The sequence below is a fragment of the Triturus cristatus genome, chromosome 1_1 (genome assembly GCF_964204655.1).
Source record: "Triturus cristatus chromosome 1_1, aTriCri1.1, whole genome shotgun sequence".
Lineage (NCBI taxonomy): Eukaryota > Metazoa > Chordata > Amphibia > Caudata > Salamandridae > Triturus > Triturus cristatus.
The window spans coordinates 497,513,728-497,539,468 of record NC_140579.1 but is presented as its reverse complement, the minus strand read 5'-3'; the positions used below and the strand labels follow the sequence as shown (position 1 = coordinate 497,539,468).

Sequence of the window (25,741 nt, the reverse complement as noted above, 5' to 3'; positions counted from 1 at the left end):
TCTCCTTTACTTTTTGCCCTGGCAGTCGAGCCCTTAGCCATACGACTCCGCCAGGAGGGGGCTCACTGGGGCATCCCTGTCGCGGGCACAGTGCACAGTGTCTCTTTGTATGCTGACGATCTGTTAATCTATATACGAGATATCACGGACGATCTGACCCCCCTGTGGGTGACTTTGACGGAGTTCGCGGCGGCCTCTGGACTGCGGGTAAATTGGAACAAATCCACGGTATACCCGCTACACCCGGGCCTTCCCCCTCAGGAGATTAGACTGGGTGCCCAGTACATCCCTTGGAGTGCGGATGCCCCTCGGTACCTGGGGATTCGTCTCTACCACTCTCCGACGGATATTTTCGAGGGTAACCACGGTAGGGCATTGGCGGGCGTGAGAGCTGCAGTCAGCTTTTGGAGCAGCCTCCGGTTGGCCCCAATTGGGCGAGTGGCTTTTGCCAAAATGATTATGGTCCCGCGATTATTATACTTTTTCACCAATCTGCCAGTGATTCCTCCTAGAACCTTTTTTCGGGACTTGGACTCCCTCCTTAGCACGTTAATCTGGGGATCTGCCAGACATAGAATAGGACTGAAAAAACTGCAGTTGCCCACCACGCAGGGCGGCTTGGGGGCTCCCTCATTTGAGGCCTACTTTTTAGCTGCGCAACTACAGTGGCTGTCTCACTGGACGGCAGACAAATACGCTGTGGAAACGCATACCATAACGGGGCGGATTTCTGTTCCGGAGATACGGCGCCTGCTGCTCCCCGGCACTAAGCCGAAACGTACGTACCCCCTTCAGGTGGCGGTGGCACGGAGGTGCATGCAAAGGATTCACCGCATGTCCTCGGGGACACCGTTGTATTCCCCACTGCTCCCTCTGGTGGGATGGCCCAACCAGGAACACTATTACACAAGTGGTGCTCTTCTCACTTGGACATCCTGTGGCATCACGGAGATGGAATCCCTTTTTGAGGACGGGCAGCTTCGACCCTTCCACAATCTGGTGGAGGACTACGACCTGCCTCCAGGGCAGTTCCTGCTTCACCGTCAACTACTAGATAGCTACCGGCCATATCACGACTTCGCAAGGGGGGAACCGCGTGCACATCCAGTCCTCCACACGATTCTACACATGGGAGCGGGTCGCCATTTAACTACATGGCTCTATAAAGCCATACGGGAGTTAACCATCAGACCACTAGAGACCTTGCGGGCCACATGGGAAACTGAAATTGGGCGCGTGCTTCACGAGAAGGAGTGGGAGAGGGCTCTGGAGTACCCCAAGAAGGTATCCAGAAATGCACGCTTTAAAAACATTCAATACTACATACTCCATAGAGCTTACTTAACACCAGCGCGCCTCCAACGTTACTACCCTGACACACAGTTCCTTTGTCCCAGATGCAGCGCACAGGACGCAGATTTCCGACACATGTTTTGGAGTTGCTCCATCATTCGAGCTTTCTGGCAGCGCATTCACGCTGCTCTAAGTGACCTTACAGGGATTACTTCTATGAACACGTGGGAGGCCATCGCCCTAGGGATCTTCCGAGTATGTAAGCACCATAAGGTGCAGACTCGTTTTCTCTCCCTCGCGATGCTATTGGCCAAACGCAGCATCGCCATGTACTGGCGATCCCCCACCGGCCCCCCACTGGCAGCTTGGGTGGGAGCGACACATAAATGGGCGGCGGCAGAGGAGGAGACATTGCGGGAGGAGGAGGTGAGAGGGGTCCGCAAGAACCCTATATCAATGGAATGGGCCATATTACTATTTTGATTCAATCAATGGACCCCTGGCGAGGACCCTACAGATGACACATTCACACTATTAGCCCCGATAGAGCAGTCTCACATAGCCTGATAGTGCACACTATTACCGCTGCCGGTCGACCCTAAGAGGAGGTCTAAGCGCGATTCTTCGAGGCGTTACACCCACACGACAGCTTGTACACTCGGTTACGCGGTCCGGAGGTGAATTTCCATGCCCTTCCCCTAGTTTAAACCTGTGTTACTCCCCTGTTCACGTGACATATTATTCATTCGTATCCTTGGGATACACACACGGGCTCATACTTGATCATATAATTTTTCTGATGAATCTACGTCAGGATATACAGATGGTGTGTGATACCGCATACTGTACTTTATGCCATAATTGCTGGAAAGTTGTGAATGATGTACGGTATATTAAATCTGAAAATGTCAATAAAAACATGTTACAAAAAAAAGAACATGACCACGCACTCAATGCAAGTCAATGGGTAAGTCACAATTGCACTTTTAATGAAGAAGGACCCTTCCCAGCGGACCTTGAAGAAACCCCATGGAAGATGGAAGGTTGGAGAGTCACCCCACCGTGGATACCCCAGGACCCAGGATACCTACACCAGAGAAGCCGGATGCATGAGTGCGAAGTGACGTCAGAAACTGCTGTAGACCACAATGGAGGACTTCAGTAAAGATGCCTCTGGCGAAGAAGGTGAAAGAGTCCGATGGAACCCAAAGGTGGATTCAAGATGAGAGGTACCTGCAAGCAGAAGGGATAGAGTCTATGCCACTCAGGAGTGACCAGGAGACACGGAAGATGAATGCCCACCAATGTCAGGGATGCAGGAGAGTTGACGATGTCCTTGAAGTTGCAGCTGTGCGGACCAGGCAATGCTGTGGCAGACCAGGAGCCGTTTTTTTTTTTTTGCAGAGTTTTATATAGCGCGAACTTGACCCGAATCCAATCGGATATCAGAGTGCTTTACATAGCACCAGTTACGTTACATGAGGACACACATTCATTTTTTGTTAGGCACGGGGAGATGAAGTGATTTGCCCAGAATCACAGGATGTTTTAGCGTCATTACCGAGACTCAAAACCAGTTCCTCCAGGTCCGAGATCGAGCACCCTAACCGTTAGGCCAACTTCTCTCCCCATTCACAAACTGTCCCTCGTCAATGTTGAGAGCCAGGGCGTCAGTGTCCAGCAGGGGCACCAACAAGCCTTGACAACAGCAACCAACATAGTCATCAAAAAAGGCGCAGTTTCAGGGTCAGCAAGGTCCAAGCAAGTAGGGGAGCCCACTAGAGCCAAAGAAGACCCTCGAGAGGACCCACAGTCCAGAGGCACAGGAGTCGTAAGAGGACCTCAAGCAGCTCACCTAATGAAGAAGGGATGCGGTGCAGGTGAAGAGATTGGCTGCAGGAGATACTTGAGGTTGGAGCTTCTTTGAGCCCGAAGATCTCTGGATACAGTCAACAAGCCTTGGCAATGGCAAGTCGACGAGGTGTACAGGGGTACTGCTCCAGCGGTTCTGAAAAGGGATACTGGCTTCAAACTTGCTGTGAAAACATTGCAAGCCTCGAGGGAGTTGCAGAACCACCACCCGTGTTGCTGGACCTTTCGGAGTCCGTAGGAGCTCAGGAACAGCAGACCGATCAGCTTTGTTGCGGTGAGCCAAAGGCAAAAAATCAATATAGGGGTGAGCAAAAGGCGAAAAATCTGGGGTGGCCCTGCAGAAAGGGCATATTGACTACAGGCACCTTGTTGTACAAGGCACTGTGTGAGAAGCAGGGTCTTAAATCGAATTATTTCTTGTACTGGTAGCTAATGTATTGATCAGCTTTCCTTGTAAATTAAACATGATCCCTTGGTGCAAGATTTGTCACTGTTCTCACAGCTGTGTTATGTAGTATTTGTACTTTGTTTATATTTCTCTTTCCTATGCCAGCCCCAAGTACATCGGCCTAACCCAGGTTTCCATCAATAATTGATCTGCCCACCTTCATTTGGCTGGACTTGTTTAAGAACGGTAAGACTCGGGGTGGGGGGGATAGAGGGCTTGGCCAGGAATATGGCCGACTAGTAGCGTCTGCCGGAGCTCCAGCGGCACCAAAATGCATCCTGACTAAAATCCTGCCCTTCAAGCCACCATTCGCTGCACACTAGTGAAGCCGATTGATTCACACAACAGGCGAGCTCCATAAACGCTGACCCCGCCGAGTTGAAAGGCGCATAAAGGCGAAGAAACAGGAAGAAACTGCGGGGCTTCCCTTCAAAATGGCAGATGCTAATCATGAAACACGGCCTCGCACTGGGGGAGAAGTGCCGAACTCCCAGCTACCCTCCGTGAATCACCAAGTTGCTCAGGATACCCTGAGAGGCGGCTGGGACGAGAAGTCGAAAGCCTGACCTGCACCGACTAGACATGAGAAACCCGTGGGCAGGTGAGAGGGACTACAGACGGGTGGACAGGAGTAGTCTGGGTTACATCCCCCGAATGTGGTAGAGACAGAACGTAGCAGCTGACTGAGAGGGTCCCCAGAGCTTACAGTGTGGATTGGATCAGGGTCGGGGGCAACTACGCTGTTGGCCGCGTAGGTGCGGCGGGGCAATTGGGTCGCCTCCTGCGCAATGAGATGCCCTGGGCCCAGGCCCGTGGGCAGGGCGAAAGACCCATCAGAGACCTCCTCAGCTACGGTCTAACGGCTCGGGGTCAGAGTGTGAGAGGAGCGACCATGTAGCCCAGTGAATGGGGCACAAAAGCCCGGCTGGCCATGCGTGGGCCATAAGAGACAATTCCAGATGCTGGCCCGCACTCTAAGGATGCTAACAAACGCAGGGGGCTCAAACACTGACTGGAGGTGACGATATTCTGAGTGGGACTGAGCAGTGCTACCAACATGATAAGGGCCATGAAAGATAGACTCGGACGCAGGTGGGCCTGCAGCTCGGGGTTGGAGTGAGGGAGGCGCGACACTGCAGCCCAACGAACGAGGCATAGCAAATATACCGGGCCTAGCGAGGCCCACAAGAGACAGGCCCAGCCGCCACCCACCCCCCCTCCAAGAAGAGCGCTGGGTGCGGGGTCTCCACATTGGCTGGGGGTGAGGGCTGAGAAAAGAGGACCCCTCGGGGGTCGGCGTGCGGGAGACGCGACCCCACAGCTGGGAGAGACGGACCCAAACGCCGGCCCAACTCGGGGGAGGCACACGGAAGCAGGGGAGCAGTCATATGGACCCCGGGGGAGCAGTGGAACACTGACCAGGACACCGGCTCATGCTAAGAGCCTTGAAAAACAAACTTGGTGCACAAAGGCCTGGGGGGAACAAGGGAAACCTAGGTCTACGGCACGGTCGAGGCAGAGGAGGTGAGGCGGCGGGCTGCCTACCGAATTGGGGCAGTGGGGTGACTGAGTAGCTTCTCCAAGCAAACAAAGCACTGAGCCGATGTCCGTGTGCAGGCAAGCGGGGCTGCACGTGGGCTCATCCCCTCCCTGCTAATCGGAAGTGGCATTGGCCCACACCGCGGAAATAGCAAAGGAGACCCTCTTGAGGATCTCCCTAGAGCTGAGTGAGACAAAAAACAGGAGAAAGAAAAACAGAGGGCCCTCATGCATTGAGCATGGCCGCAGAAGGGAGCAGACGTTGATACCCTGAGAAAGAGCGCTAAAGGCCACTGCTCATCCGCAGGTGAAGAGAAGCTGAGGATGGGTGGTTCCTCCCCCTCCTCCCACGGGTCTTGCTGCTGATTTAATGGGAAAACCGCTTACAATTTAAAAAAAGAAGATGCACACACAACTGTGGGGAGACCAGGCTGTCTGGATGATATGGAACCCCCTGTTCTGGTGGTATGCATGAGTGTACCGGGACCACAGAGTGACACCAAAGGCTTAAAGAGGTTCACACTCCCCAATGGAAGGCTCACCATACGTTGCTGAAGGTGGGGCACAAATTGACGTTGGAGACAGAGCCAACAGAGGTGATGGAGATAGTAGCAACGGCGAGTGGACACAGATAAGTAGGGGGAGCTGACACCACGCAGACAAAGATTGTGCCCAACGTTGCCCACTTCCAACGAACTACGAGAACCCCCTCCCCGGAAACCAGAGACTAAGTGCCCAAACGCTTCCTGGGTCAACCATATAACATCTATCCTCCGGGCCCCCCCCACAGAGCGCACAGGAGAGACTAAAAACTCACCAGAAGATCCAATCCCTTTAACCGAACAATGGTGAGGGATAAAGAACCCAAAACCAGGGTAAAATGGATAAGTATACAACAGTACTTCCCCCGACCACAGAAGCAGAGGGAGAACCCTTGGGACCACACGACAATACAGCCATTCGCCAGGTGATCCACGCCTCTAGAGACGGCATTGAGGGCAAAATGGCAGAAAGAAGTTCAGAAGTGTCCCTCCTGCTCCAAGATATGCGCAATATCGTGGAAAGGATGACTCAAACAGAAACCCGTGTCTCAGAAGTTGAAGACACGAAACATAAGCTACACTCAGATGTCAATGACCTGAAGGCAACCATGAGAGAGGTGGCATGGAGAGTGAACAATGCGGAAAACAGAGCGTGCAGAAATAACCTGTGCTTCATCGGGCTTCCAGAAGGTATGGAGTGCCTGATCCAGTGACATTCTTAATGTCATGGCTGCGTGACTCCCTTCTAGCAGCAACGTTTTCACCCTGCTTCATTATCGAACGGGCCCATAGGATGCCCAATACAAGGCCGCCGCCTGGTGCCCCTCAACAACCACTAATCACAATGTTCTTACATTTTCAAGATCAGGACATAATTCTCAGAGAATCACGACGCACAGGGTATCTCCCCCGTGCCTTGAGAGCCTCACGGGTGAGTAGCGCGCTTTATAAACCCCCGATTGATTGACTGACTCAAGCTTGCCAATGCTAAGATAATGATCTTTCCCGACTACTCAACCGAAGTGCAAAAGAGGAGGCGCACATTCGACTTAGTGGTCAAGCTGAGAGCCATACAGGTTTAATACATGGTCCTCTTCCCTGCAAAGCTAAAAGGTGTCTTCCAGAGCACCTGACAATTCTTTCAAAACCCAGAAGAGGCATGGGCCTGGATAGAGGAATGCCCCCGCTACGACGGGGAACACGGACGAGTGGGTCGCAACCCAGAGATGCACCAACATGACCGGAACCTAAACCACAGAGGGTAAAAAAGAGGAGTCTACATATGGGAGAGCGCAAAGTGAGGATGGGGACCCCATTGAGGGGAAACCTTATCTAAGTCAAAGACACAGATGCATTCGAAATCAGATCAAGACCGACCCAGGCCCAAGCCAGCAAAAAACGCTCCAGCCAGTGGGAAAGCACTCATACGGAACCCTCAGACAAGGACACGGTCAGTGATCATCCACTCTTCAAGAACATTAACAATATGGAAGATCAAGGCACTAGAACAAGAAACCTAGAGAGTAAACACCAGCAGCAGGACAAGAGTGGTGAGAAGGGTTGAAACACGGGCTACGCCAATAGCAGACAAACTGCAGAACTGCTACAGAGCCCCCCCCCAGACAGTACAGTGCTCAGCGTTTGAGGGGAACACTTCACTTTAAGTCTATATCCTTTATTGACTTGAATAGAATTATGTGGGTCTATGGAAGGGGTGGGATTACAGACCTCTCAAGCTGTACTTGCTCCAGGTTGTCATATTGACAGTTCAGGGGATGGGCGTAGGAAGTGGGGAGAGTGGGGCGGGGGGAGATGGTTAAGGGACCACAAGTTTTACAGTTTAGTTCCTAAATACATTTTTTATACAGCCAGAAACAGGGGAGATGAGGGGTAGAGACAGGGACAGAAGAAGGAGATAGGCAAGTAGTCTTGCCCACGCACACAAGGACGAACAGGAGATAAGCACACAATGACTGACACTACTTACACAGCACTGACATGGAATTTCAGTGGGCTAGGTATTAAGATCAAGAGGGGATTGGTCACAAGATGCATTAAGAGACTTAAGCCTGACTTTGTTTTCTTACAGGAAACTCACCTGTTGGGTACACTTTGTGCCTTTCTCAGGAGGGGGAAATACACAAAGCTTGACCAAGCAGGATTTTCCCCAGGACCCCCCCCATTCCATACAACTAAAATCTGGAAAGACCCCAATGGGACCTTCGTTGCTGACCTGGGGGCGACAAGAGTTCACATTAATCAGAGTCTACGCCCTGCCACGACTGAAACCCCAAACCCTAGATGCAATTGCTAGGATACTATTAGAACCAGGCTCTTCCACGCATATTATTGGAGGTGACTTTAATGATGTAATCAACCCAAGACCTGACCACACAAATATTGCCACAGGAACCCGCGTTCCCACCCCACTGGCGGACTTCGTGAAGCCGGTGGGACTGACTGACCTTTGGTGACGACAGCATCCATTAGACCACACTTATTCCTATTTCTCAGGGGCACATAGAGTCTTTTCTGGCTCGATTCTTTTTTTGCCCCGGCAGGAGAAATACGAACAGTAGATAAGATAGAATACCTTACAAGGGGCAATTCGGACCACTCACCATTGTGGTTGACGGTAGGAGGTAGAGGCAGTAGACAGCGCTCAGAATGGAGACTAAATGCCTTGGAGCTCAGTGAAAAAACAGTAATTGGAGTGATAGGGACAGAGACTGAGCCATACTTTCAAGAGAATGAGAGCTCGGTGGACTCGAGCATCAACCACTGGGAGGTCTATAAGACGGTGATTTGAGGAAGGGTGCAAGATGTCATAGCACAAAAGCGTAGGGAAGATACCCATCAAATAGAAACCCTAGAAGATAAACTACTGGAACTTGAGAGAAGCATTACCCCAGATACTGAAGCCACTCTAATATGACAACTTGCAGTTTTGCACAACTCCGTGCACTAACAGAAAAGAAGGTAAAGACCCAAATTCAGGCCACACATCACAGACTCTACAAGTCGGGAGATAGAGCTGGGAGACTGCTGGATTCCTGGGCAGAAGGGAGAGAGAGGTGAGTTGGGTGGTCTAGATTCAGGAGTCGGAAGAATGGCATGTAACCGCACACGCCATAGCGGGAGCCTTTGCAGTTTCTATAAGGGACTATACGAGGCTAGGCAACTGGCAGATGAAACACAAATAATAGAATATCTTAGTAGTATAGATACCCCCACCCTTCAGCGAGAAGGCAGGGAAGCCCTAGAGACAGAAATCACCCTAACTTAAGTAAAAGATGCCATAAATTGACAGAAGTTTGGGAAAAGTCCAGGGACAAATCAGTTGCCAACAGTATTTTTAAGCAAAATGCAAGCTTGCTAGCCCCTCACCTCCTAAACATGCTTCAGGCGACACGGGCAGAGGGGTCGCTGTCACCGGACCTCTGTCAGGCCGCAGTGGTGGTTATACCAAAGCCAGGTAAACCTCCAAAGAGCTGCAGATCCTACCACCCAATATAATTATTAAATATTGAAACAAAGATCTTGGCCTCTATCCTAGCAGCACAACTTTTACCAGTGATCACATCGCTAATCCACCGTGACCAATCTGGCTTTATGCATGGCCGAGCCACACATTTTAATCCCCGCCGACTTGCCAATTGGCTGAACAGGATGAAGGACAGGATTACTCCACAGATGCTCCTGTCCCTAGACGCGAAAAAGGCCTCTGATACCGTCCACTGGCCTTTCATGAGACAAGTTCTTATAAAGTTTGGGTCTGGACGAGAATGTATGACCAGGGTGGAACTACTGTATACCAGCCCCAGAGCTTGTGTTAGGGTTAATGGAGTTAAGTCGGCTGACTTCCCCATTCAAAGAGGAACCAAGCAGGGCTGCCCCCTATACCCCTACTTTTTGCGCTGGTCCTGGAGCCACTGGCTTTAGGGCCCACTCAAACCTCAGAAGCTTTCAGGACACCGGAGGTCATCTTGTAGATGAACAGATCTCCCTTTATGCGGATTACATTCTGCTCTACATTCCCAACCTGGCACTACACTCCCTCTGATACTGCATATAGTTAAGGAATATGGCAGAAACGCAGGATACAACATCAACTTGGGAAAGTTGAGTCTTTACCCTGTAGGAGGCCCCAAAGACACAAGACTAATACCAGAACATTTACATATTACCTATGAGGGTTTCAAAAATTTGGGATTGTATATTTCAACAAATGAGGCTGACTGCTTTGCTCAAATTATCAAGCGAGTTATGACATAATTCCGAGACGACGTTGCTAGATGGCGACGGCTCGACCTGACGTTGCTAGGGAGGGCGGCCATGTATAAAATGATAACACTCCCTAAATTACTTTATATACTCCAAAACACATACCATAAGATTCCAGAGACCATCATTAAGGCAATTAACGACGAACTTCGCATATTCCTATGGGATGGGGGCCACCCTAGAGTGGCTTTGCAAACACTGCAGTACAGCCAGTACAATGGGGAATTGCCCTCCCAAATATCCAAGCTTATAATCGGGCTGCGCATCTCACGGTAATTAATGAATGGTGTCATGCCCTGGGAGATCACCCTACATATTCCCTGGAGAAGCTCCAATTCCGAAAGGAAAATGCTACTTACCAGTATGCATCTGTTCTTGGCATGTAGAGCTGCAGAGTTGTACACTATGCATAGATTGCCATCTGGTGTTGGGCTCGGATGCTTGCACGCTGTTGTTGTCTTGGAAGAGTCTTTTGTAGTCACGAGATAGGTGACTCCTACTTTGGACGATAGTGCGCATGGGCATCGACTCCATCCTCAGATTGTTTTTCACCATAATGGGAAATGATGGAGTCAGTAAGAAGTAAGAGATGTCCATGTGAATGTATCTAATTAAGATAATACTGGCGCAGATACAGGTTCGGGGGGGATGGGTGGGCGTGTACAACTCTGCAGCTCTACATGCCAAGAACTGATGCATACTGGTAAGTAGCCTCTTCCGTTCGAGGCATGTGAGCTGCAGATTGTACACTATGCATAAACTGTACAGCAGTGTCTCCCCTAGCGGTGGTCACCTGTATCTGGTGCACTAGTTTGAAAAAGTGTTTTAGGAACAGCCTGGCCTACAGAAGCTTGTTGCTTAGCCTGCACGTCAACACAATAGTGTTTGGTGAAGGTGTAGACTATGTTGCTGCTTTGAAGATGTCATCTAAGGGAATGTTCCCTAAGAATGCCATGGAAGCCCCTAGTTTGCGTATTAAATGCCCTCTATGGGGATTTGTCAATGTGCATTTAGCCTTTTGATAGCATATTTGAATGCATTTTACTATCCACCTTGCGATCCCAGGTTTGGAGATGGGGTTACCTTTATGAGGTGGGGAGAAGGCTACAAAGAGTTGTTTTGTCTTTCTAAAGGGCTTAGTCCTGTCAATGTAATAAAGTAGGGCTCTTTTAACGTCGTGTGTAAAGAGCTCTCTCTGCCACAGAGTCTGGGTTTTGGAAAAACACCGGTAACTCAACTGACTGGTTAAGATGAAAAGCGGAGATTACTTAGGGAAGGAATTTTGGATTTGTTCTGAGAACCACTTTATTACGATGTATTTGTAAGAGTGGTTCTTGTATGGTTAAAGCCTGGATCTCACTTACCCTTATGAGAGAGGTAATTGCGACAAGGAAAGCTACTTTCCATGTGAGGAACTGAAGTTCACATTTAAGTAGAGGTTCAAATGGGGGACCCATGAGCCTGGTAAGAACCATGTTTAAATTACACACTGAAGAGGGTGGCAGTCTGGGAGGAATTATTCTTTTAAGGCCCTCCATAAAGGCTTTAATTGCAGGTACTCTAAATAGTGACAAGTGTTGTCTGTTTTGTAAATAAGCAGCAAGTGCTGCTAGATGTATTCGTATGGATGAATATGCTAGATTACATCTTTGTAAGTGTAGCAAAGAGCAAATGATGTCTTCAATTGAAGCATCCAGCGGATCAATCTTATTGTTATTGCAGTAGATGACAAATCTTTTCCATTTTGCTGCATAGCAAGCTCTAGTAGTAGGGCGTCTGGCTTCTTTAATGATGTTCAGACAGTCCGGCGGAAGGTTAAGGTAACCAAACTCTTGGACTTCAGGAGCCAGATCGCTAGATTCAGTTGACCTGGATCGAGGTGCCTTATTTTTCCATGGTTCTGCGTTAGCAATGTTGGGGAGAGGCGTAGTTTTTGGTGTGGAACTACTGAGAGTTCCAGTAGTGTTGTGAACCACGGTTGCCATGCCCATGTGGGAGCCACCAGGATCATCTTGAGAGACTGTTGTCTGAGCTTGCGTACTACTAGGGGAATCAATGGGAGTGGCGGAAAAGTGTATGCAAATCTGCCTGACCAGTTCATTCATATCCCATTGCCTTTGGACAACGGGTGTATTAACCTGGAGACAAAGGTTGGGCATTTTGCATTTGTGGGATTGGTCAACAGATCTATGTCTGGTCGACCCCACATTTGGAAAAATGGTTGAAGAACTTGGGGATGAAGTTCCCATTCGTGTATCTGCTGTGTCTGTCGACTTAGCAGAGCCGCAATTTGATTGTGAACTCCTGGAAGATGTTATGTCAGAAGGTATATGTTTTGTGGGATTGCCCATCTCCAAATGGTTTGTGCGAGCTGGGACAGCTGCCAAGAATGTGTGCCTCCTTGTTTCTGTATTAAATACATGGCTGTCATGTTGTCTATCCGGACTAGGCCAGTCTTGTACTGTAGATGTACCTAGAATGATTTTAGTGCTAGAAATATTGCCAGTAATTCTAGGTGATTGATGTGATGCACTTTCTGCTGCGTGGTGCATTTGTCTTGAATCGTGTGGTTTAGGTGATGGGCGCCCCAGCAGGTGAGTGATACGTCTGCAGTTACCACTATCTGTGGAACCGGCTCGAGGAACGGCTGCCCTTTGGAAAGGTTTTGTGTGTTCCACCACTGCAGAGAGCAATGTGTGCGGCTGTCCACCAACACCAGATCGGGAAGTTGACCTCGAGCCTGGTTCCACTGACGTGCTAGGCATTCCTGTAAGGGGTGCATCTGAAGTCTTGCATGAGGTACGATAAAGATGCAAGAGGCCATCATCCCTATGAGTTTCATGAATACCCTTGCTGGGAGGGAATGCTGTGGTTGAAATCTGGAAATTAGTGTTTGCATACTGGCTATCCTGGCTGGATTGGGATATGCTATAGTTCTGGAGGTGTCTAATGTGGCCCCTAGATACTGATGTATGTGGGGGGGCTGAAGATTTGACTTGGGGTAGTTTACTGTGAATCCCAAGTCGTGTAGCAGCTGGATGGTTTGATGAGTGTGATGAACACACTGGTTGAATGACTTGGCTTTTATTAAGCCAGTCGTCGAGATATGGAAAGACATGGATTTGTTGTCTTCTCAAATGTGCTGCTACCACTGAAAGGCACTTTGTTGTCACCCCGAATAGAAGGACTTTGAACTGACAGTGTTGTCCGTCCACTATGAACCTTAGATATTTCCTGTGGACAGGGTGTATGGGAATGTGGAAGTAGGCGTCCTTGGGATCTAGGGTGGCAAGGAAGCCGCCTTGTTGAAGTAGTGGGAGGACCTGTTGGAGAGTGATCATATGAAAATTATCTGACTGGATGAAGAGATTGAGGGGTCTGAGGTTGAGTATTGGCCGTAGGGTTCCGTCCTTTTTGGGGATCAGGAAATACAGCGAGTAAACCCCTGTTCCTTGATACTGTAAGGGAACTAGTTCTATTGCCTGCTTTTGAAACAGTGAGAGAACCTCTTGTTTTAAGAGCGTGAGGTGTTGCGTGGACATTGGACGCTGTTTGGGTGGTATGGTGGGTGGGGTTGCTGTAAGTTCCAGGCAGTAACCATACTGAATAATTTGTTTTACCCACTTGTCTGTTGTGATGGAATCCCAGACAGGTAGGAACTGAGAGAGTCTCCCTCCGACTGGAGTGAAATGGTCTGGAGGGAAGTCACTGTTTATTAGTGGGGGAGGCGCGAGGGTTGTTGTTACCTCGGCCTCTCCCTTTGTTGTTATTTCCCCTGTATCCGCCTCTAAAATATCCTCTGTTGGGCGATGTTTGCATGGTGTTTTTGTAGGAAGAGGAGGCGGTGTCTGTTCCAATGTTTTTCGATGCTCCTCTATAGAAGGAGCGATGAAAAGAACCACGTGTGGATGGAGACTGTAATGCACCCATAGATTTAGCAGTCTCCGTGTTCTTTTTCATCTTCTCTAGAGTGGTATCTACAGCCGGTCCAAAACGTTGTTCCTGATTGAATGGTTGGTTAAGGATAGCTGTTTGTACCTCCTGTTTAAATCCTGAGATGCGTAACCAGGCATGTCGTCTGAGTAGCACACTAGTGTTAATGGACCTAGAGGCTGTGTCAGCTGCATCAAGGGCACACTTGATTGATGCGTTGGTTATTAATTTGCGTTCTTGAATTAACTCATTTGCCTGGGTTTTGTACTGGTCAGGGAAATGTTGTAATAGGGTTTCTAGATGGTCATAGTGAGCCCTATCGTATCTAGCAAGTAATGCTTGGGTGTTGGCTATGTGCCAGTGATTAGCTGTTTGAGCAGCAACTCTTTTGTCAGAAGCATCTAGCAACTTAGATTCCTTATCCGGAGGTGGTACGTCATCGGAAGTTTGTGAGTTAGCATGTTTCCTAGCGTTAGTTACCACTAGTGTGTCTAAGGGTAGCTGTCCTTTGATGTAGGTGGGATCATCGGGGCAGGTTTATATATTTTGTCAATCCTGGGATTGAGAATTCTAGATCTCACAGGGTCTTTGAATATGTCGGGAGCATTGGCAGGATTTGGACAGTTTTCTGTGACTGTTCAAAGGTGTCTAGGAGGAAGTCCTCGCCTGCAGGGTCTGAATGCATCTGAACACCATGGTAGACAGCAGCTCTATTTACCTGCTGACCAAAGCCAATATTGTCATCTGGTGGAGATCGCTTTGTTGGATATGGCTGGGGATCCAGGAGGTCTGTGGGATCTATTGGGTCATCATAATCGTCCCAATTGTCCTGTGGTATGTCTGTGTCGTCATCAGGGTCAGTGAAAGGGTCACTGTTGCCTCCCCGATTCCCTAAATCATCATCGTCATCCTGCGGTGGTGGTGAATGTGGTGGAAATTTTGGAGGCTGTGGAGGAGACACAGACTTAGGAGGAAGAACAGGCTCAGGAGGAAGGACAGGAGAAGAGGGTCTTATAGGTGAAGTGGCACAGTCTTTTCTCTTCACAGGCACTGCAGGAGCGTCTGGTGCGTCCAGCTTCCTCTTTTTGTGTGGAACAGCAGCCACATGTCCTGTTTTGGGGTCTATATGGTGTTTTTTCTGCTTCGGATTGACAGGATCCGGTCGAAAAAGTTCTTCCTTCTCGGTAACCGCTTTCGGCGCCAACTTCTTTGGGTCCGAGCGGGCTTTGCACTTCTGCTCCGAGGCCTTAGGAGGTGGTTTGGGGTCCTTTGGCTTGGCTATGGAGACAGAAATCTTTTTCGGTTCCGAAGGCTTTGATTTCGGATCCGATGGCTTTTTTTTCGGCGTCGATGTTGTCGGTGCCGACTTCTTTTTGGGAGTAGGTTGCTCTCCCGTCTTCGGTGCCGAAGGTGCCTGCGGGACACTGAGATACGGTTTTCTCGGTGCAGAGCTACCGGAAGGCTTGTCCTTTATCTTCGGAGCCGGGCCCGGGGGCGGGGCTTCTGAAGCTTGTTTTCGGTCGCGACTGGGGCCAGCAGGCAAAGTCTTGACCAGGGCCTTCTTTTTAAGGGTGGAGTTGGGGTAGGGGCGGTTGTACTCACTCGTTGACCAGGAGTGAGGTGGTCGTCTGAGTCTGACTTTTCTGCTTCGGACACGATTGCCAGGTCCTCAGAATCCTCCTCCGGGACATCGTGGCCTTCATCGAAGATGTCCACTGGTGCTGGAGCTGCTCGCTGCGCCATGTGTCGTCGGGCCCGGCGATCACGGATGGTTTTATTGGATCGAAAAGAGGCACTGGCCTGGCAATTATTCTCGTCGTTCTCGGGCGAGAGACACAGGTTACAGACCTTGAGATGGTCACTGTGTGGGATTTTCGCTCCACACTGGGGGCATTTTTTGAAGGGAGTCCTTTCCATGACCTGTAGGCCCGAACAGCATCGATAGGCCCAGAGGCCCGCGTCGACAACTGGAATCGAGTAGCTCAGATGTGCGTCGAAGATCACACTATCGAAAACAATACCATCGAGTTGTAGATAGTTTACGTGTCAAAAAGGTTTGGAGAATAAGGTGCCGAACCGGAGCTCAAAAGTTACATCTGAACCCAATGGCGGAAAAAAACAATCTGAGGATGGAGTCGATGCCCATGTGCACTATCGTCCAAAGGAGGAGTCACCTGTCTCGTGACTGCAAAAGACTCTTCCAAGACAACAACAACGTGCAAGCATCCGAGCCCAACACTAGATGGCGATCTATGCATAGTGTACAGTCTGCAGCTTATATGCCTCGAACACATACTTACCTTCACTATCTTTATGGAGGCGCCGAGGTACTAGATTTACTACCCGCTACACAGAGAACGGTCGAGGCCTGGAAAGGGGCAGAACGGCATATGAAATGGGGCTAGAAATTAACTAAAGACACACCACTCTGGGAGGGTAGGGGGTTGGCTGAGCTGACGAAGTTACAAGGCTTCGGAGGTTGGTATGCAGTCTGGATCACAACCCTTGGTAACATAATCAAATGAGGGGACTTAATTAACTTTGCGGATTTCCAGGCTGAACTGTCACACATGCAACAATATAAATATTTACAACTACAGCACGCTTGGAGGACACAAAAACCTGACATTACAGATAACTCCGAATATGCACCACTAGATGGAAGACTACTACAGGAGGAGATACCCTCAAAGGCAGTTTCCTGGACATATAAAACCCTAATGAATAACATCCCCGACAGACTGCTATCCCTCAGGAGAAAATGGGAGGACTTTGATTGGGAGGGAGCATTGATGAACCGAAGGGAAGTTGCAATTAAACTCCGTTTAAGATTGGTACAATTCAAAGTCCTACACAGGGTGTATTATGACAGGGCGCGACTCCACGTATTGGGCAGGGCAGAAACACCCAACTGTCTGCATTGTAAAACCGACCAAGCGCCCTACATAAACACCCTATGGGAATATCTGCAAGTAAAAAAATACTGGTCACAAATAGTGAAGGAATTAACTGACATATTAGGAACACAGATCCCTATGGACCCCAAATATATCATCCTGGGCATCCTGACAGAGGTTGACATACTCAGACATGGACTCATATTGTGCAATCTGGGACATGACATATAGTTGCAAAAAGAGACATTGCCAGACACTGAGGAAGGGAAGACCTGTCTACTATAGCAGAATGGCGTGCCAGTATGGACTTGTATATGGAAGCCGAGAAAACAACATACACGGCCAGAGGGTTTCCCAAAAAGTTCAGGTATATCTGGCAGCAGTGGCTAAGATATCACAATATAGAGAAGGAAGGGGTTGAGATTGATCATGTACACCCCAACACGCAAGATGCATAAGTTGTTGGTGGACTACCTCAATATTTAAGACTGTACAACTATGGTGGGCCATACCTAACCTAGAGAGAGGGAGGGGGGGGAGTATTGGAGGAGGAACACCCATGATGTAATCTTTGTATCCTTGAAAGTAACAATTTATTGTAATAATGTTAAATCTGATATGTATAAGACTCACCCGCTGATGTTCTAACTGATGTTTAAAAAAAAACAGTTTCAAAAAATTAATGGCATGACTCTTCAAAGCAACTTCAGTGGTAGTTTGAAGGAACCACCTCAATGTTTGGTCATCCTTTGACATGTGTTCTTTAAATAAACAGTATTCTGAATTCATTTTTAGTAGGGATGTTGGTTTTACCTATTTTAATGATCTTGTAAATGTCACATATGCCTCAGTTCATTATTATGAAGGTAGCATACACACCTTAATTTAATGAAAACGTATTCCACTGATACAGCTTTCAAGAAAACCACTTGAAAGTTAGGAGGATGGTTACAACTTTGTTTTTCAAATTCTGATTATTCTTTTGGAAATGTACATTGGGTAGCAAACTTTCAAGCCCAAACATGGGGTAAACCCGATCCATGTTTCACCCTAAGAAGAAATATGTGACTAGGGCTTTTTCAAGGCTATACCAAAGAATACTCAATCTTTAAAAGACTATCATAGAATTTGGCTTGAAAAATTCACAAATGAGGTTTGTAGTACAAAAATTACAGTGGCCCAAAATTCAAAACACATTTTAGACTTTGGCCAGATAATGGGAAACATGTTTTGGGCCTAGATAGTCCCTATAAAGATAGCAAAAATATATGTGTTTCTCTGAGGTTCAAGATTACCCTCACAGTCCTGAAATAGACAGCCCTTAGTCCTTGGATGAAGGACATAAAAAAATAACTTTTATTTCGCTGAGGACTGCACTCCCAGGCTTTGAATGGATCTTTACACACTATTGAACTTTGGTGACCATGCAGTGTTGGCCAGATAGGATGTAAGGTTCTCCTGACTTTCTCAACAGCTCACTTCCTTGAGGCATCATCCATATCGCTTCAGACTGCTGGGCCTTTCTCCATTGTTACTCATTAAGGGGTCAACTACTCCTTTCCTCATACTACAGAGCACAGCCTAATATTCTCCAGGTCTCAGTAGAAGGTATCTCTAGTTCCTAAGTATAGAATCATCTGTCCTGGTAAGATGACTTTCAGGGCTGGTGCACAATTTTCTCCTCAAAGTCCATAACTCGGTCTAGGTGTTTGCCAACTCACAAACACTTGCACCATTCCACACAATACAGCATCTGGAAACACAATGAAAATGAATTCTCACATGGGTAGTAGAACGGGACATTAGAAACTATAGAGAACAATTTATATGCATAACTTGTTTTCAAGATTGTTTGAGAAAGTGGCCTAACGGCTAGGGCGGTCAACCACGGAGCTGGGGAACCAGGTTCGAGTCTCGACAGGGACGCTCGAACATCCTGTGATTCTGGGCAAATCAATTAATCTCCCCGTGCCTAACAAAAAAGAATGTGTCCGTCTGTAACGTAACTGGTTCTCATGTAAAGCATTCTGATATCTTCGGGTCTAGTTCGCGCTATGTAAAACTCCACAAAAAAAAAAAAACATTAAAACACAAATGATACTGTAAGGGGGGAGAAGAAAAAAAAATCACATGGTTAAGTATTTTAGTTAAACAAAACATTTTAGAATGCAAATTAAAAACAAAGGGCCATATGAGGAAACACAAATTCTCCGAGAAGGAGTTGGAGGTCCTAATTGAGGAAGTGGTAAAGGACCACGACCAGTTGTTTGGCAAGAACTCATTGCATGTTCTGGAATCGCAGAAACTGAACATATGGCGCGTAATACAGGCAAGAATTAATGCCATTGGTGTCACCCAGCGCTCCATTGACAAACTCAAGAAGCTCTGGTATGACCTCCGCAAATGTGCCAAGGAGAGGGTGGCTGACAGGCTCAAGCAAGCCAGTCAGACAGGTGGCGGAACATCCACTGCGCCAGTACCGACACCCCTGGAGGAAATGGTGGAGTCCACCCTCCAGCTGGAGAGCATCGCTGGCATCGAAGACGCGGACAGCTCAGCCACAGGAAACAACAGACAAGGTAAGAAGCATGCACAGCATGCTGTGCCCCCCCCCTCCCCAATCGCCAATAAGCAAGTATGAATCCCACTCCAGTCCATGATTTGCTAACAACCAGCAATGCATCTTGGGAGATATAGTTCTAATTAACACCTAGCATACCAGTTATTCCAATGAACCCAAGTGCATGTGACCCACATCAGTAAATAAGCAAGCTGGGGACTGTCAGTTTCAATGGCAAACATGTAATTTAATGGAACACAAGTGCCGCCAGGCAAGCCAGTAAATTGACATTCTGTATCCACAGGCGAACCTGCACCACAGACTGCTGAGAGGGAGAGAGAAGAGGCAACTAGGGAACACAACACTCAGGATGATGAGGCCGACACCTGCAGATGTCACGCTACCACCACCGGGACGCAGGAGATATACAGTAGGTAGCCTTCAGGAGATAGAGTGATCAGAGGAGGAGAGCACGGGAGCCCCACAGACAATGCAGGAAGAGGCAGGACAGACTCCAGGGACACAGTCACCCATGGAGCGTTGCCACACAAGTGCCCGACAACGCAGACCAAGGATACACAGTCCAGATGCACAGGGAGAAGATACCAGTGTATTTGCAGGTCTGGAGGATAACATGTTGAAGGTGCAGCGGCTGCAAGGTAAAACAATGCGGTCAATGCAACGCCAGATGGTGTACATGAACAGACATATGAGGGACATGAAGGAGGGCATAAATGCTCTAAATACCACCGTTGCAGAGGGCATGCGGGACATGGCCGATGCTGTAAGGCTGTTGTGCGGCATGGAACGGTGGCAAGGCGCAGGGAGAAACAGCGCCTGGAAGGGTATACAAAGGCGGTGAACCGGCTATGCAATGCCACCTCTGTCCTCGGCAGATGCTCAGTGGCCATGCAATTGGAGATGGCCCACTGCAGCCGTGATGTGGCTAGGGGGTTGGTTACTGTCACCACTGCGTTGGAAGAGCTCCAGACAACACACATCGCTGCCACAGGGTCTGGGTATGGTGGTGAAAGTGAGGAGGTAACAAGCCACAGCAGCATCACTCCTCCAATAGCAGAGTCAAGGAGGCGCAGTGCAAGGCACGGTCCAGCCGCAGGACAGTCCTCTGGCGAGGGCAGTGTGCATGGTGAGCGGAGCAGTGCTGTGCGTGGGCGCAGGAAATGAAGCCATGCTTCATCTGACATTGGGAGATGGGTGAGGTAACCCATGTAACCAAATTTTAAGGGATGACAATGAGCATGCAGTGTATCAATGCCATGCTGGGATTGTTGACGCACCGAGGGGCCAATATGGTCCTGCGGTGTGAATTCCTATTGCCTGACGTAAGGTTAATAAAACACTGTTACACATTTGCAATTACTCACTTTGTTTCATTACTTACTCAGAAATAGTTGCGTGTGATCTCAGCCCGTCTGTGTCTCCCATCTGGCGCTGCTGCGACACCTGCTGCGCGGTGCAGTGGTTGTGGACATTCCTCATCATCATCCTCTGATTCAGTGAGTTCCACGGGCGTTCCCTTCTGTGTGGCCAGGTTATGTAGCATGGCACAAGTTGCTATTATCTTGCAGCAGATCAGAGGGCGGTACTGCCGTGCACCTCCACTTTTGTGGAGGCAGCGGGACCTGCTTTTCAGGAGTCCAAATGTATGCTCCACCACATTCCGCGTTGATTTATGCGCCACATTGAATCTCCTCTCACTTGGGGCTGATGGGTTGAGGTATGGAGTCAGGATAAATGACCGCACCGCATATGCGCTGTCACCTAAGTGGTAAAGGAAGAAACATCATCCACAGTCAGCAACAGATACATTCAAGGTATACATCAGGGTGTGTCACATTGATTTACCTAGCAGGTATCATTCTCCAAATTCACCCCCAGCAAGACGTGTATAGATCTTACTGTTCCTGAAGATGCAGGAGCCATGCGTGCACCCTGGAAATTTAGCAACAATTGTACGTTGATTGAATGTGTTGAATCGCGGTTCCGATATATGTACTCAGTAGCAGGGGGGGGGGCAACTCTGTGGGACACCACCAGCTACAGCTATGACCCCATGGTAACTACCTGATGCAAGTAGGTGCAGGCAACAAAGTACCTGTACATGTGGTGGTATTGCATGCGCCTTTGGTGTCTGGTGCACCAGGATTGGGTGCAGGTCACGTATCAGGTCTAGGATGGTGGTGGGGTGAAGCCTGTACCTCTCATGGATTTCTGCCTGTGAGTTGGAATAGTGTGATTCGCAATCTGTATATGCGTTCCTGTCGTCTCCAGCAGGGGCGGCCTTAGGCATGTGCAAGCTGTGCACCTGCACAGGGCCACCAAACCCCAGGGGCCACCACGAGGAATCGGATACAATACATATTTGTGGCGGCCCCTGGCAGGGATTTGGCGCATGAACGACTGAGGCGTGCTAAATCTAATGTGATGCACGCTGAATGGTTGTTCTGATACTCTTTTCCTTTCTAACCCAGTCTCGTCTTTGTGTGGGATCGGCCTTGTTTCGGGCTCTTCTGGTAGGTCTTGTGCTTGTTTAGAACTTTTTTTCCAGGAAAATCGAGCTTGTTTTAATAGTCCAGATCTGGCACCTCCGGAGGCTCGCATGCGCGCGCATGCGCAGTGCCCGCGAGTCCTGCAGCGAAGGGGTTACAGAAGCCCCATGCATCACTGGCGGCAGGAGGGGTGGCAGCACCCGTGCCCGGCGTGCAGCGAGCAGCACCGAGACCGGCTGAGGCCATGCACCGGCGCGCCTAGAGACCCTGGGCAAGAAAGGCCGCCTTGCAGAGGATAGCATGCCAGTGTGCAACCTTTGGTGCCAGCTGCGAGGTGAGCAGCCCGAGGGTCAGGGCATGGGAGGGGGAGTGAGGAGGTCAGCGTGTGCCACTGCAGAGTGAACCCGAGGGAAGGTGAGCCATTGGACGAGGGTGTGGGGAGCCCTGGGGAGGAGGGCAGATCAGGCATAGGAATGTATCCCAGCCCGTGGGGGTGAGGAGCCGGGGGCGTGGGGAAGGTTGGGTGAGGATGTTATTGTAGATGGTGTGTGCTTTGGGTCTGGGTGGAGGTAAGCCATGTGAGGTGGCGAGCTGGAGGTATTCTGGTGGTCATGGGAAGGGAGGGCATGATGAATCGTGAGAGAGAGCCTCTCTCTCACGATTCATCTCTGAGAGGGCGCGGGTCGGAGAGGTGGTCACTGTGCGCCAGGTGTAAGGAGTGGTACAGATCGGCGCTGTATGTTGAGGGAAATGTGAGTCAGGAGTGCAGGGACGGTGTTTACTTTGGCTGAGGGGAGGCATGGTGACTTTTGGAGGTGTAACTTGGGAGGCACGGTCGTATTGGGGGGGGAAGAGGAGAGCAGGGTACGAGGTGTTAGACGTAATGTTAAGGATTCATTAAAATGATTACAATTACTTATCAACAATCATGAAAACAGAGTATGAAGCTGATACTTGTGATCTAATGAGTGGATCTGCCTGCACAAATCTTTTAAAACATCGAGTGTTCGAATGTACTTGGCATTTGGATATGTCTGTTTATATGGTGTTGAGGCAGACATGAAATGCAAGCACCTATGGATGGACGCCTGGAATAGGATGGCAGTGCCTACCCATGTTAACTCAATCTAATGCCCTTTTGCAGAGACCTTGGTAGGAGACTGGCTTCTTGATCATTTCTTTAATTACATTCCAGTGCTTGTCATGTGACTAGCAGAGAAAACTAGTTTAACTAGTCCTCAGTTTGCAATTGGTGAAGCAGCCTTCTCTGTCCATACTAGGGGCATAGTTACCATTGGTTCAGCAAGTACAGTGGTACTGAGACCCAAAACCCTCAGGGGCCCATTGAACCCTGATAATTGCTATATTCTACTTCCTGAGCAGCAGCCAAAGGGGCCATTTTCCTTGCTTATGCCACGGCCCATGGGGTCGTTGGTACGCTGTGCTAGTGATTCGTACGTCTGCTTGAAAGTTGTCTCCTGACTGGATGTTCCTTGCACATTAATTTTGCTTCAGTGAACCTCTAGTGCCTTTTCATAGCCTTAGGACTCACTGTAATTAATCCTTGTTTAATAGGTGCTCTGTAAAGCGAGCAGAACTGGTTGCTGGAATATGGCACTATACAAGAAACCTTAATTAAATATATTGTATTTTGTCTTTTGACAATGTGGTAAAGTGGACGAGTCTTTGGTTACCTGTAGGCTGTCTTCAGGATCAGTTAGTGACGTACTGAGACAGGTCTCTGTGTGCCATGATTTCAAGGTAGCTTACTCTCTTCCTGCTAAGGTCACTTCCCAAATAGATCATGAACTATTCTCCAGGCTCTACTGTTCTCAGTGGACTGATAAAACAGACCTTGTATGCCAAGTCACATGATCTACCCTATAATTTTATAACACTCTTCAAATAAACCTTCCATATGTGGCTAGTCCTCATAATGTGTCATACATGTAGTGGGAAGGGTAATTACTATCAATCAGTCAGGGTTTGTAAAGCTCAGCTGCTTCACACATAAGGGTCTCGAGGCGGTGTGGGATTCATGCTGCTGGATCATGCTGCTTGTTGGTTGAACAGCGAGGTCTTGTGGTCCTTCCTGAACTGCTGGAGCGATGGTGAGGCTCTGAGGTGCAGGGGGAGGGTTTTCAGGTCTTCACTGCCAGGTGGGAGAAGTAGCGGCCTCCACAGTTTTATCACCGGCTGCATTGGGTGGCTGCTAGGGAGATGGTTCTGGAACATATTTTCCTGGTAGGTTGGTGGAAATTCACTCGTTCATTAAGGTATGCTTGTCCTTCATTGTGTAGTCCAGGGAAGACATGGCTTGGCAGTTCGGGCTGGACTGTTCCCATGAGGCACAGGGTCAAGGCTGATTTGCATATGGCCATGTCTGAACTGGGGTGGTGTGGTGAGCAAAAAAACGATGGATTTAGGCCCAGATCTCTGTACTGGGGTGAATGTATGACATTGTTCTGCATTCTGTCCATCAACTGTTGTTTTTGCAAGAAAATAAAAATGACACATCAAAATCTTTCAGCAGCCGCCACTGCTGATTGTCTTCTTTTTTTCCCTACCCACTGCAAGCCTCGCCCGCTGCATTGCAAGCAAAATGAAGAGAATTAGAGTACACAAATCTGGTTATTCGAAACGAAAGAGAAAGGTGGCTCAGCAGGCTTTCGTAGTGTCACAGGAAGGAGCAATCCTGAACTTTATCACCCAAGGGAAACCTAAAGATGGAGAATCCTCTGGCCAGAGTACTGCTGATGCACTAGGTAAAACAGGCGCTGACGACCATAAAGAAGAACAAAAAAATGATGATATCCATGAGCAGAATGATACTCATGAGCAGACCAATGAAAATGAACAAGGTGACTCTGAAATTGATACAAACATGCAGCAATTACCAACTCAGGATGAGGATTATTACAAAAGACCCTCAGACAGAGAAACTGAAACATCATTCATCGGTCCATCAACATCTGGCATTCTGAAGGAGGTTCAGAGTTTACAGACGGATGATGCTGGTATTGAAAAGGAAGCCAAAGAGCAAGACCATGTTACAGACCCGTGTTCTGAATATGATTTATGTGATTGGAGGGATCCTACTTTGTGGCCGAACTCTCTTACGGACGCGCAACGTGTTTCTCTTGTTGAAAGGGGTCCCTCCAGAGACCCAGATTCTAAAACAAAGTATCCAAGTGATGAGCACTCAAAAAGTAAACGTCGTTTTTCTGTTACCATGTTACTGGTCATCTAACGCCTTTTCTGGACGTTTTATTAAAACACCTTCCTGAGCTCCGGCCCGCCCGGACCCCCTCTTCCGGGGCCCCCTACCTGCGCTCCCTGCACAGGGCCACCATGAGCCTAGAGCCGCCCCTGTCTCCAGATCCTCAGTGCTGCAGCTTCCATCTGCATCCGGCTTGCAATGACGTAGAGGGCCGCCATTGTGTTCACGCAGATGCATTCTGGGGCTGTTTATATGCAGTGCACCTGGTTACCACCTGCTTTGAGTCAGTGTTAATTTGCGACTCCAAATTAGTGATTTAAAAAAAAAAAAAAAAAATCATCGGTATTTGCGCTTTATGTACATTGGTTTGCGACTTTATATTGCGATTCCTTATTTAGTGATTCAGTGTTTCTTCCTCTACATTTCACATGGGTTATTTGCGATCGCAAACGTGGAAATTCTGCGAATTTCTGTGTTTGCGATCACTATTTGTCTATCTACATCTGGCCCAAAATAATTTATCTCTATGTTAAATTTTAGCACAGGTCGGTTGTCCCTTGTTACTGCGGGAGTCCTTGGTGAATAGGAGTTAGGAATACATAATTAAAATTTTATTAAATTAAAAACACAATTTTGTTTAATT

The 25,741-nt window shown here is 48.6% G+C and overlaps 1 protein-coding gene across 2 annotated transcripts in view; it reads right to left on the bottom strand.

Moving 5' to 3' along the window:
- LOC146870470 (proteasome activator complex subunit 1-like) overlaps positions 1-25,741 on the bottom strand; it is a 244,571-nt gene that overhangs the window by 192,797 nt on the left and 26,033 nt on the right. Inside the window, exons 2-3 of one of the 2 annotated variants that reach the window (XR_014978165.1) lie at positions 20,771-21,150; positions 19,603-20,020 (exon numbers count right to left, since the gene is read on the bottom strand). Coding sequence is in view for 1 of the 2 variants with exons in the window: in XM_085641893.1 (XP_085498019.1) it covers positions 20,771-20,874 (104 nt within the window). In the remaining variant the exon portion in view is untranslated. Of the gene's footprint in view, positions 1-19,602; positions 20,021-20,770; positions 21,151-25,741 lie in introns of those variants that run through there. The other variant, XM_085641893.1, reaches the window with a different exon arrangement.